Source organism: Aphelocoma coerulescens, chromosome 5, assembly GCF_041296385.1.
Source record: "Aphelocoma coerulescens isolate FSJ_1873_10779 chromosome 5, UR_Acoe_1.0, whole genome shotgun sequence".
NCBI classification, from domain to species: domain Eukaryota; kingdom Metazoa; phylum Chordata; class Aves; order Passeriformes; family Corvidae; genus Aphelocoma; species Aphelocoma coerulescens.
In genome coordinates, this window is record NC_091019.1 from 60,812,861 (window position 1) to 60,825,753 (window position 12,893).

The 12,893-nt window shown below is 42.3% G+C and overlaps 1 protein-coding gene across 1 annotated transcript in view; it reads right to left on the bottom strand.

Moving 5' to 3' along the window:
• Positions 1 to 1,337: 1,337 nt before the first annotated feature.
• MTHFD1 (methylenetetrahydrofolate dehydrogenase, cyclohydrolase and formyltetrahydrofolate synthetase 1) overlaps positions 1,338 to 12,893 on the bottom strand; it is a 40,766-nt gene continuing 29,210 nt past the window's right edge. Inside the window, exons 19-28 of the mRNA XM_069018477.1 lie at positions 12,098 to 12,166; positions 11,453 to 11,564; positions 11,124 to 11,263; positions 10,635 to 10,676; positions 9,515 to 9,615; positions 8,605 to 8,782; positions 8,128 to 8,235; positions 6,780 to 6,932; positions 2,647 to 2,755; positions 1,338 to 2,465 (exon numbers count right to left, since the gene is read on the bottom strand). Coding sequence (XP_068874578.1) covers positions 2,666 to 2,755; positions 6,780 to 6,932; positions 8,128 to 8,235; positions 8,605 to 8,782; positions 9,515 to 9,615; positions 10,635 to 10,676; positions 11,124 to 11,263; positions 11,453 to 11,564; positions 12,098 to 12,166 — 993 coding nt within the window. The 3' untranslated portion in view covers positions 1,338 to 2,465; positions 2,647 to 2,665. The remainder of the gene's footprint in view (positions 2,466 to 2,646; positions 2,756 to 6,779; positions 6,933 to 8,127; positions 8,236 to 8,604; positions 8,783 to 9,514; positions 9,616 to 10,634; positions 10,677 to 11,123; positions 11,264 to 11,452; positions 11,565 to 12,097; positions 12,167 to 12,893) is intronic.

Below are 12,893 nucleotides of genomic sequence, written 5' to 3' on the forward strand. Positions count from 1 at the left end.
GAAATAAAAGACAGGGTCTGTGGCAAGCCAAGGATCAGGTAGGTCAGAAGTTGGGTAAACTGGACAGAAGATCCTGGCCCAGCTGGATCCTGTTTTCTTTCTGTGGTGCTGGTAACATGCAACAAGTCACCCAAGCAACACCTCCTCTTTCTTGTCCCTAGCACCACTTAAAAACATAAATCTGTGTTTTTTCTTACAGGATGTGATGCAACGCTCTCACAACAGCACAGCGTGGGGGACGATGGCCATAACACCAGCTAAGGACTAGGCCCACAAATAGCCCACAGAGAACAAAATTGTACATAATTAGTTTTTTCTCTAAGCAACAGGAGGAGAGGAGAACCATCCAGTATTTAGCTAGCAGAAATTAAGTGTCCTCTGTGTCCTATTTGATAGGACAAGACCTAGCTGGCACCCTTAGCTGCAAAGCAGAGTGTTAAAAAAATAACCTATTTATGTATCCATCCTGCAAGAGAAGAGAGAGATTGGGAGTGCAGGTTAGAAAACATTCCCCACTAATCTCTGGAGATGCTCGGGGCTATTTTTTGGCCCTTGTGCTTTGTTGTTGTGTAGCAAACCCTTCAACAGCTCGTGCCTGATCCGGCGCTGTGCCTCACTGCAGGAGGGGGACCAGCAACCTCTTGAACCATCTCTCTCAAGCACATGGCTATGATCTCATGCTAAACTAAAAGGAGGCTAATCTTAGCATAAATTTGCACTTATCCCATCTTTCATAAGCATAAAATGAAGGTGGAACACAGAGCACTCGCAGGAAAGCAGTGTAGCAGGGAAGATTAAATGTAGGAACTGACAGCAGACTTGGCAGCATCCACTCTGGCACCCTGCTTCCAGGAAAAGCTGGGCCCAGGAGCTGCAGGTGAAGAGGCACCCACATCCAGGCAGAGGGGGCTGGGCAGCAATGGGAGAACCCCTCCCAACCCCCTGCAAGGGGACTGAGCCTGCTTTGCTGGGTGCCAGGAAATCCTTGGCTGGGTAATATCCAAAGGAACATTTTAGGAGGCCGTGAATGCATCTCAAATGCTCTTTTGACTATTTAAAATGTTCTGTCTGCTTGTGCCAGAACCAGGTAACTTTTATATAATTATTCCCCCCTCCTGAATAAGGGAAGAGATATAGATCTCTCTTCCTCTCCATATATATATATGTATATATTCACACACAGTATCTGTGTACTACCTACATTGGTGCACACCTACATCCTGATCCTCCCAGCTCTCACCAAATTTGGAATGTTTCTAGATTCAGTTCTGATACAAGCAGATGGGCCTCACGACTCTTAATTCAGATATTCTGCAGTCAGCTGCAAGTATCTCACATTCACAGAATAATTCAGGTAGTTTATTTCCTACAGACAACATACATCATCTAGGGAAGGAAACCAGATTAAAATACACACACCCTGGTGCATTGCAGGCTACTTATTACTGCAATAATCACTCCTACTTGTCAATACAAGGATTGCTGTTGTGTGCAGTTAATCACAGAAATAAATTCTAATTCAGTAATCTCACTGCATACATTAAAACCCAAAAAGCACTTGAAGCATTTGCCAGTTTATTTGTATTAGTTAAAAAATTGGCAGCAACGCTATCTTCATGTTACAAAATTATTTTTGGCCTGCTGACAAAACCTGCTACAAGTCACTTGATCACTATTTATGTTGTCTCTATTGACCAAAAAGGTACCTTCAGAAACAAGGCTTGTCAATGGTGTAACTGCACTTATGGTTGAGCAGAAAATGGTTCAAAAGACATGTGGTAGAAGCCACAGATATGGGCCAGAGACCCAGTCCCCCCAGATCTGATATCCAGAGGTTTCATTCCATTGACAGAAGAATACAGTAGTCACAGCTGGGCTTGGGGTATCTGATGTGGCTCAGGTGCCTGCAGGAATAATTCACAGCAGAAGCCACTTCTGGAGAGCGCTGGGAAGCGAAGGGATTCCTCCTTGCTCCTTTGAAATGACACTGGTGCAGTGTCAGGTTCTCCCGTAGTGCGAGAAGTGGAACAGAGAATTCTGTGTGGCAAATGGGAAACAGCAGCCAGCAAGACTTTCAAAGACAATATATGCTGCAAAACCCCGATGGTTAAGACAATTAAGTCCCAAGACTGTTTCAAACAGCTCCAGCTTTAGGATTCTTAATTATTAAAAATCATGTCATTGAATCAAAAGAGGTCATTAAACCCAAGCTTCTGTATTCTGCTTCAGCTACAATTACGAAGCAGGAGGTCGGCAGAGGAAGTATGCTTTATATGCTCAGTGTCAACTAGCTTGAATACAGCAGTTTAAAAATTACTACAGATTAAAAGTTAGTGGTGGATTCTTCAGCACTCCTCCTTCCAGTCACTTCTTGCATGATAGTCTCACTCATATCTTGTTCTGACTTAAAAAGAAGATCAGAGCACAGTTCCATTTACATGACTCATCAGGTGTTCTTCTGGGAGCTAAAAACAACAAAAAAATTTAATTACTATTATATAGTACTGCAGGCAACTTTCAGGCTGAATTACAATCAAATGTCATTTGGAAACATATGGCATAATATGGGATTGGCTTAACTCCATTATCTCAAGATTTTTGGAAAAATAAAGCTCAAATATTGAAGGCCTTCAAGAAGGCACTGACCTTTGGTTAATCATTCCTTTCAGAAGAGCCCATTAACTCCTCCTGACACTGGGTCCAAGTCTATATCATAGAAGCAGGGTCTGGTAGGAAGTCCTGGCATAGTGCTCATCTGGACAACAAGAGACAGAATGTTAAAATGGCAGCAGCAGCACTTTGTGCACAAGATCCAAGAGTGAAGACTTTGATGGCAATAGGCAATGCAGCTCCTTGCACACGAACAGACCAGAAAATGATGGTCATGGACTGTTTTGAAGAACCCCATGGGAGTCAGGAACTCCTGGCTCAGTAGACAGATACAAAGTTTTTGCTTTTTATGATGAGGATTAAGTTTGGTTTCTGCAGCTGCCAAGTGACTGAGCCCAAGATTTGGCTACATACTTGGCTATCCAGCTGACCAGTTCACTGTTGGAGGAATGTTCATGGACTATGCTGTGATGAGACAATTACTTCTGGCAGTTTTCTGGGTACTAAAGTGAGGATACAATTTTTAATACAACTTTACCAACTGTAAAGTCTCAGTTGATGACTGTTCTTCGAGAGTCTAGAACTAGACGTGCTAAATAATTAGGAGTAATTACTGTTGAGAAGACAGTTTAAATAGTTTGGGGTTTGTTTTGCTTTTTCTAAACTGGGATAAAGCTTAAACAGAGATGAACAAGTGAGTTCTGACTGGAACATGCTCAGAAGGGCTGTGCAGGGGCAGAACTGAAGCTCACAAAGCATCTGCCAGCACCACTGCCTCAGGCCAGTCCTCTCCACTTGTCCCACTGCCGAGTACCCAGTTTCAGGGATGCAGAACACAAGGCTGGCAGAAACTACACTTGGCCTGATTTATTCTTGCAGCCAACAGCATTTCCCCTCCCCTAACTCAGCATTTAGCACAGCAGCACACACAGGCTGAACACGGAGGGCTCTACAAAGGTAGACAACTTGTGACCATGTTCGGTAGTTTGTGTCAGTGGTCATTAAGTGCTTTTATAAAAAGGGAAAACTTGAAAGGTCTCATTTTCTATCTGCATCACCCTGCCTCAGCTTTCACAGTCAGTATTGTTATGCCTGTCTCCATTAGATTAAAGATCTCTTTGGCAACCTGGTATTTTCTCCCTGAGCAAGTATTTTGCACGTTAATCAAATTACCTCCCCATCTTCCTTTTGATAATAAGCTAAGCAGCAAGGAGGCAAAACTCTGTTGGTGAGGCCTTTTCTGCAGTTCTCAAAACTGTTCAGGGAGCTTCTGGAGTCCCAGCCCATTTTCCTAAGCCATTTACAAGTGCTAACACCAGTCCCACATGTACTGTACCACTGCAAGTCTTTCATGGCTTACACAGAGGTAAAAATCACTTAAAAAGCCTCCTCTTTATAACGAATTCCAGGGCTGCACTAGCTTTTTGTGAGAGCCACTGCCTTCCCAGACAGAGAAGAGGGGGGGGTCACAGAAAGGACCCCCATTCCTTGTCTTTGTGCTCAGCTCTATGAATATTTTGCTCTCCAGAACCTCTCAAGCAAGTATTAAGAGGTTCAAAGGGCCCAGAGGGGTTTTCCTGTTCTCAGCTCCCAGTCTCTGGCCACAAAGAGCAAGAAGCTTCCTATTTATTTATGTACTGCTGAAGAATCACGGAGCTTTGCAGATCTCCACCTCCAGATTCAGAGGGCCACAGCAGGAGCTGAGAGAGTGACACTCAATAGAGTAGGAGGTGCTGAAAATGTGCCTGACTTTGCCATTTCTTGCACTTTATTTTGAAATGAACAGTCAATTTGTCCTCCTTTCCTATCCACAGGGCAGCCCACAGTGGCTACTCTGCTATCTATTACTTAAAGGCAGTCTGCTTAAAACCCAAATTTCCATGCAGTGCAGAATAATTTCCATCCACGATACTAATTTTCTGTACAAATGTCTACAATGCTTCATGCACTCAGTTATTTTCAGAGCTGAAGGAATGAACTTTTTCTCCTTTATCCTCCTCCCCTGTAATACCACATGTGCTCAAAAAGAACACAGGGCAATTCACACTATTTACTTACAAGAAAAACATAGCCCACATGGGTATAATCAAACCCCTTGCAAGATTTCAAATAAAACTAATACCAATTAAACATATATTATTTGTTGCCCTTATGGATCTTTCAAAATAAATGCCATTTAGGATCTAAAAAACCAGAGCTGAATAAAGGAATTGTTTTCAATTCAGCAGCAGCACCAGAAAAGAAACCGAATCAATCTGAGTCCAATTATTTATTTCACTTTAAATCCAGATAACCTTTGAAATTTCCTTTAAAAGCTCAAAGTGTTTTATTGAAGTACAACAGTTTTGACTTTGAGCCAGAAAGGAAAAATCCAAAACTCAGAAGCTGAGAAAAAAATAAAATGTGACATGCCTTTGTGATTAACTTCAGATAACAAGAACAGGCACACACCAGTGATTAATTTCACCTCACATTTATCCTAAAAGCTTCTGCATAGAGCTACATATTTGTTGCATTTTCAGCTCACAGTTCAATGGGTGCTGCCAAAAATTTATTCTGAGGCTAACACATCCCCTCCTGAATGGGTTTAAAACAGTGATCTGATGCAAAATGCCCCAGACTGCTTCTCGAAAGGCCATCCATTCCCTGGGTTTTAGACACCACAGAAGAGTGATCGTGTCCCAACCAGAAGACTTATTGTTAAGTCGGGCAGAATTAACACCATGATTCGCTACATGGCCAAGAAGACATTAGCAAACTGGTAAGGGAGCAGAAAGGAAAAAGTCCAACTCCACAGAAACTGAAGACATCAGAAAAAAAACCCCAAAATGTTAGTTTTAATGTCTGAAAACATCTCTCTTGTTTACTCATTAATGCAGTGTACTCTTTCCTTCTCCAATGCTTATGAAATAAATAATAAAATAAATCATTGTTTGGACTAAATCTTGGCTTGCAAAAAATGCCATTTCTAACAGGAACAGGCATGCTATCTTTCATTCTATCCCAAAACATACATTAATCTTTAGAACATGGATGAGCCAGACTTTAATCAGGATGCGGTTACCTTATTTATGCTTGGCAATCTGGAAACCTTAACTACCTTTTTTTTAAAAAAAAAATAATTAAAAGAAAAAGGCAGCCAATATTTGGCTCTAGCTAGCATTGGAAGAAATAGAGGACCCAACTCTTAAATCAGCAAACTTCATCAACTGAGTCATGCACCCCTAATGCTTCTGAAAATTTATTATAACAAACATGTTGCCATGAAGATTTCATAAAAAGGTTCAGGCCTAATAAACAAGAAAAAGAGCTGCTTGCTCCAACTGCCTCATGCCCTAAGGTAATCTAACTAGTTACTCAACATTTGCCCAGAAGAGATTCCCCAGGTAAGATTTCCAGTGGGATCCTTTCATCCTAGTGTTGTTTCTACGGATGCAAACCTGAAAGTGAGTTCATTTTGCAGATAGTTCCTCTTTCTGCCAGGCAATTCATATCAAAGCTGTTCCAGGATCCTGTTTCCATTGTTGCTACTCTCTCCCCTCTCAGCTGACATTATGCCAATCACATCAAAGAACAGAAACTAGAAACTCAGGGGCACAGTGAAATGAGTTGTTGGAATTGTTGCAGGCTGAACAGCAAACAGATGGTCAGCAAAACCATGAGAACTGAGGAGGAGGGGAGCCTGATAAATGATTGATAGCACAGGTCAGCTTTGCTTTGGGGCTGTCTCATCCAGAGGCATCTGCTCTGTAAGCTTAGGAAGGGTTGCCTTGTTCTGCCCTGATCCACAGGTGTACACAGAGGTCACCTGCAAAGTGCTTTCACCAGGAATGCGAAGTCACAACAGCAACCAGGTGGGCCAAGGATTTCTCCCTCTACCAGACTGCTGTTCCTAGAATTCAGTAACTACAGAGCTCACCCTTTTCTCAAAATTGAGGAAAAGAGAGATGTAGGTCCTGAGGGATATAGCAGGGGCTTGCTAATTATTCACATGTCATATGGCCTATCTCTTCCCCCTGAGAAAAATCCTTATTAAGGCATCTGATACACTGGACTGCTAAAACACCAACTGTAAATAACAAGGACTCTCCTAATTTAAGATACATAATAGTAAGTGATCCCTGGAATGCACGTGAAGTTTTTTTCCTCACCCCACAGCTATCACATACCGTTCCTACCAGTGGATACAAGAATCCAGCCCCAACGCTGGCCCGAATGTCTCGGATTGGCAGAACAAAATCTGTAGGTGCTCCTTTTTGTTCAGGGTCATGAGACAATGACAAGTGAGTTTTAGCCATGCAGATTGGCAGGTTTCCAAATCCCTGGGAAAAGAGAAAGAAAAGGAATGACATAAGTGGAAAAAACAGTAATTTTTCCAGTACAAAAATGTAATTGCTCTATTGTGCTATTCTCTGCAGACATCAGAAATTTTATTCCCCAGCAAGTGCTTCATCCACAGCCTATCAGATCCATTGATCATTCTGCATCCCCATTCCTTCTCTCTCAAACTCCCTCCCCACCCCCCATTAAGAACTAAAGAAAGAACCACCATGTCCCTTGGCACATCCAACTGAGGAAAAAATTAATGGTATGGAAGTGCTGGATATACAACCGTGATAGACAGCTTACTTTCTACTCTCTTCCCAAAATGTTCAACAGCTCAGAGTTACAACTTTTGTTCAGACGAGGTCAGTTAATTAGAAATGTTTGATCAATACAACTGCAGGTCGTGAGGAAGTGGCAATTACATGCCTTTGGGATTTTGATGGATTTATAGAGGAATATACAAGCATGAAAGTGAGAAGCTATATACACCAGTAGTAAATGGACTGCAAAAGGAAAATTGGTTACAGCAGTCTGCAACCAATGAATTGCCAGTCCTCACGTTGCTCTTCTCTTCAAAGACTTTCAATAATGCAGAAGCCAGTAAATTCACAACAATGTCATGCCAGAGAACAGCAAAAGCAACACAGCAACCAGAAAACATAGAATTCAACAACCAGATGGCAGGTTCAAAACTTTAAAAACTTTCCACAACAGGTCTTGTATAATCCACAGAACTCTTTCCCCAATGTAATTGTGACTGACAAAAATCCACATGGACTCAAAAACTAATTAGTGGAACTTGATCCCAATGGAACAAGATGAAAAAATAATCAGAGACTATTTAAAACCAGCGTAATGACTTGTAATTCCCTAATTCTCTAAATGCTGAAAGACTGGAGAGTATAGTAGAGAAAGATCACTAAATCCTCCTGCCCTTTCTCCCCAAAACTATCACAGATGGTTACTGGATGGTCCTGGGCCACATGAGTGAGTTCTGTCTTCTTCACCAGAAGACAGAGTCAGTTTCTTCTTTCCCACATCCTCTTCTTCCTCTGCCACAGCAGCATTTAATGACTCCCAAGGACATGATTTGAGTGAGGATTCCCTTCAAACACAGCTTGAACACTACTGTTTAGTATGATAATTTTAAATGAAAAGCACCACTGCTACCAGGTGATGTGGAAAACTCACCTGCTTAGTGTACAGGGCAACTTTCTCCTGTGCTTCTGGAAGCAGCTCAATGTCTCTTGCCCCATAGACCTGCTGGGCAATAAGCCTGATCTTATCTACAACAGGCAGCTAGAAAAAAAAAAGACAGGCAAATCAGTGTAGCCAAAGTACAAAGACCTGCAGCACCACAGCAGTTTCAGATCCTCCACATGTGTTGTGAAGCGCCCATCTGTAGACATAAGGCTTAATTCCATTTGCTGTAGAGCAAAATATAGAGTAATTTGAGTGTTTTCAAAACGTGTTTCAGTATTTCAGTGGGTAGCAAAACAGTAAGAACTGACTAACTATGTCTTTGAGACTGGTGGAATCAATGTTACAATTCTAACGCCACATTTCTACTCAATTTCTCAGGCAGCCTTTTAGACAGCCCCAAGCAACTTAAACTAGTGAAACCAACTGATACAAACAAAGCATTTCTGTAATAGTGCAAGTTCCTACCTCCACATTATAGAGGAACCTGAAGTTGCTGGGTGCCTGGGATGCTCTCTGAACAGCTCGGGCCAGGGCCAGGGCTCCTTTCCCTCCCTCTGCCCAGTGAGTGCACTCCACAGCATCAAATGCTCCTGCCTCCTTTGCATGTTGTACTACAAGGGCCAGTTCAGCCTTGGTATCCGTCCTGCAAAGAAGAAGTTTGCATGTTTGTACCAGAATGCACACACAGTAAACGAATGTCTGCTCTTGACAAGATCCAAAACCTGTCCAAAGAAATCACAGCTTCCAGAAAGCTGCTCAGGGGTTATCCACCACAGCCTCCTCCTTGGCTGGCATTTAACACCACATCTCAAAGTACTTCTGCTGCACAGAAAGACCACACAGTGGTTGTTTCCTGCACAGTACAACATGCAGAGCCCAGTTTATGCATTTTCCAACAATGCAAAACTGTGGCATTCCAGTATCTGAAGGGAGCCTACAAGAGAGCTGGAGAGAAACTTCTTACAAGAGCACGTAGTGACAGGACAAGGGGGAATGGTTTCAAACTGACAGAATAGGTTTAGACTGGATACTAGGAAAAAATTCTTTACTGTGAGGGTGCTGAGGCACTGGAACAGGTTGCCCAGGTGTTGAAAATGTTCCTGGAAGTGTTCCAGGCCAGGTTGGATGGGGCTGTGAGCAACCTGGTCTAGTGAAAGGTGTCCCTACTCATGGCAGGGGACTGGAACTGGATGATCTTTAAGGTTCTTTCCAACCCAGGTCATTCTATGGTTTTATGACTCTATCTGCATTCCCATTTGGAAATGCTGCCAAGAACACATCAACAGCACTGAAAACAAGAGTCTGTGTTAAACACAGTGTATGAAGTGCTAAAATGTTACACCTCTGCATCACCTCCCCATCCCAGCTCACTTACTTGAAAGCATTGACAGCCACGACCACTGGGACACCAAACATCCGTGCGTTCTGGATTTGTTTGTTTAGGTTGCTGCAGCCTTTTGCCACCAGTTGAAGATTCTATAAAGATGACAGCAAGCAGAAAGCCGATTTTATCAGGGACAGGGAAACTTTTGTTCCAAACCCACTACATCTAAAAGCTAATGGTAAAAATGTCAAACTGGGAATGAAACCACAAAGGCAAATCCCCCAGTGCTGCTTTCTGAACAGTCCAGACCACTGCATGCTCTTGGGCAGAAGGCAGGAAAAAGAGTGACTGTTTCTAATGATCACTGGTTTCAGCTATCAAGCCAAGATAAGGGAAATCCCTTTTTACCACTTTTTGTTATTCTTAAGAAGTTAATACCTGTTTTCATTAACTCCCCACAGTAAAGCCTCAGTTTCTCTCCGACACATTTCTCTTTATGTATTAAATATCACCAGCAGTGAATTTCATGACATCCGTTTGAAGTCTGTGGCAACAGCTTTCAGTTTACATATATTTACATTTTGCAGCATCAGAGACTATTCCTGGAAATTCAGACATTTCATCCCTTCCTATGCAAAGGATAATATATACAGTAGCTCTACGAGTGAAAGAGCTGCAGCAATGTAAAGAGCCCAATAAATTATCCGAGTGTATGTAACCATTCAAGGCACAAGGAGGGAAGGTGAGACTTTAGTTCACTTTCCTCACTTACTTGCAAAAACCGCTGCTAAGGAGAGAGTAATTAGAGAGGCACTCTGAATATTTTCAGAGACAGTATTTCAGCCAAGTAACTACTCCACACTGAGAGGGTTGGGGAAACAGGATAGGTATTACTATGAAAAATTGAGCACACAAGCAACTGTGTGAGTTAAGGAGGAAAAAAGAGGCTCTGAACATTGGCTAGGTCAAGGACAATAAATGCTTGAAAGAGCAGAGCCAAAGTAACATCATAAAAAAAAAAAAAAAAAAAAAGAACATTACAGCTTGTATGAAGCAGCCTTTCTGTGGCAGCTAAGTAAGTGACACACTAGTAATCCAGGCAGGCACTGCATGACACCATCATGCCATGACCACAGTTAGCTGGTCCACTGTCACAACAGCTTAAGATTACCTCTTCTGTGTATTCCTTTGGCAAAGGTACCCCAGCAGTGACCTGCAATAAAAAGGGAAGAAATGGAGCCCCATTAGACTTTTATCCATTACAGCAATCCGTGCTTGACTCTTATTAAACGGTATCAAGATACAACATCCTACTCCATGCTGATCCCTTTCATTTGTAAGAAAAAAAATAAAAGGAAGAATAACAGACTGCATGATAAAACACATGACTGACTCTGGGACTGTCACACTTGGCCCAGCATGCAGGCACTTCACTAGGGCAATAAAACCAGCAGCTATGAACCTCTAATACTCTACAATGAAGCTGTTGACAAACAGGGAAATATCAATTCCTTTTACAACTGTGAATTTCAAGACAATTTCAAGCTGATCAAACCCCACAGGGTTCTAAGTGACTAAGTGATCTAACATCTAACATCTAAGTGATCAGAACAACAGGAACAGCCCCTCAGGCCTACTGAAAACCTTCCCCAGTACTTACTGCAGGTCCTCCCCCGTGCATTTTCAGAGCTCGGACAGTAGCAACCAACACCACCACGTGAGGCCGGAGACCAGAATAGCGGCACTTAATATTAAAGAATTTCTCCATGCCTATGTCTGCACCAAATCCTGCTTCTGTAACTAGAATAGGAAATAAAAAGAAGTTTGTGAAAGATTTCTGGGTGGAGAAATCATACGCTGATCATATAAATCAGAATGTTCTTCCAAGAAAAAAAAAAAAGGGCCTAAAGACAGTTATGATAAAAAAAAGCAGATCCCTCCCTCCAACATAAAAAAGAAATAAAAATACCCCACACTCCACACACTTACCAACAAAACCGTCTTTCCCCACAAGCTTCAGTGCTATTTTGTCTGCCAACACAGAGGAATTCCCATGTGCAATATTGGCAAAAGGTCCAGCATGAACAAACACTGGTGTTCCCTAGAACAGGGGAGATGTGGGAGAGAAAGAGAAAATCAGAAAGTGCAATTTTGCAAATATGAAACACGTCAGAAGCTAAGTACTGTGGTGTCTGAAAGTAAAGAAAAACACTTTTAGAAGACAGATCTTAAAGCCTTCTGATCAGACATTTGTTATCAGCAATAAGGACTACAGGGCAAACAGGATTATTATAATCTCCACAAGTGGAGGTATTAATCCTCTTAGGAAAAGGATGGCTAAATCCCAGCAACTCTTCGTCATTCTCCTTCATCCACACCATTTAAATTCCCAAAACACTTCTTGACATTAAAGACAATGGAACAAAGACATAGCAAAGTTTAGTGCATTTCCTCAGGGTCATCCCACACGCCAATGGCAGACCTAGAAGTACCCAGCCCTCTCCCCTAGCCCTGAGGAGGAAACCACAGTAAACCCCCAACTCTGAGCTGAGCAGACCCACACTGTGATGAATGAACTAAACCACTTGCTCTAAGTGCCTTCTCAGAGCCAAGAAGCAAATCATCTGTGCTCACCTCTAGTGTCTGCATGAGGTTTGGCTTAACAGCATCTTTCATCAAGACAGCCAGAGCTCCAGTCACTCCCTGAAACATAAAAGGACAATCAGTTTCCAGCTGTACCAAGACCTTGAGATGGTTCCTATGCAGTGTCAAGGCTCTGATTTTGTCCTGGTGGGCTTTTGGTACCAGAACCAGAAGTTGCTTAACACAGAACTAACTTTAGTCAGGGCAAAGCATTCCTGTAAGAGGAGCTGTGATTTCTGGTGGGAGCAGCCTCTTGGTTGTGACCTTGCTGGGCCATCACTTCATAGCAAAGGCACAAAGAACAATTAATTCATGTTTCAATGCTATGGCAAGGTTAGCAGATAAGAGCAGCAAGGGAGTAACCTTTCAATAAGTATGGTTTACTGTAGCCCATTCAGCAGCACAAAGCAATGTTCTTAGATCTTGCTGGTGGATCTATCTTGGATTTTCTTCTTTTCAGCAACTCTGTCTACATACTGGCCTCAAAACGTCGTAACAACCTGCTACATCCTGCTCAAATCTCTTGTGCAGAAACAACTTTTAAAGTGAACCTCTGTGCTGATAAGAACAACCAGGCTGACATGAAAGGCAAACACTAGAGCCCATATTTCCTCCCAGGTGCAGCCACATACCCTGCTGAATTCTGCTTCCTGTGCAATGAAAGCCTTGTGATTTCATTCCCATATGCTTTGGGAAGAGAAAATGTGGACTTGGTCATTCTTGTGACTGACAGTCCAGTGGAAACCAAACCAGCTGTTACCCAGCACTTGAAAAAGTAACTAAATTG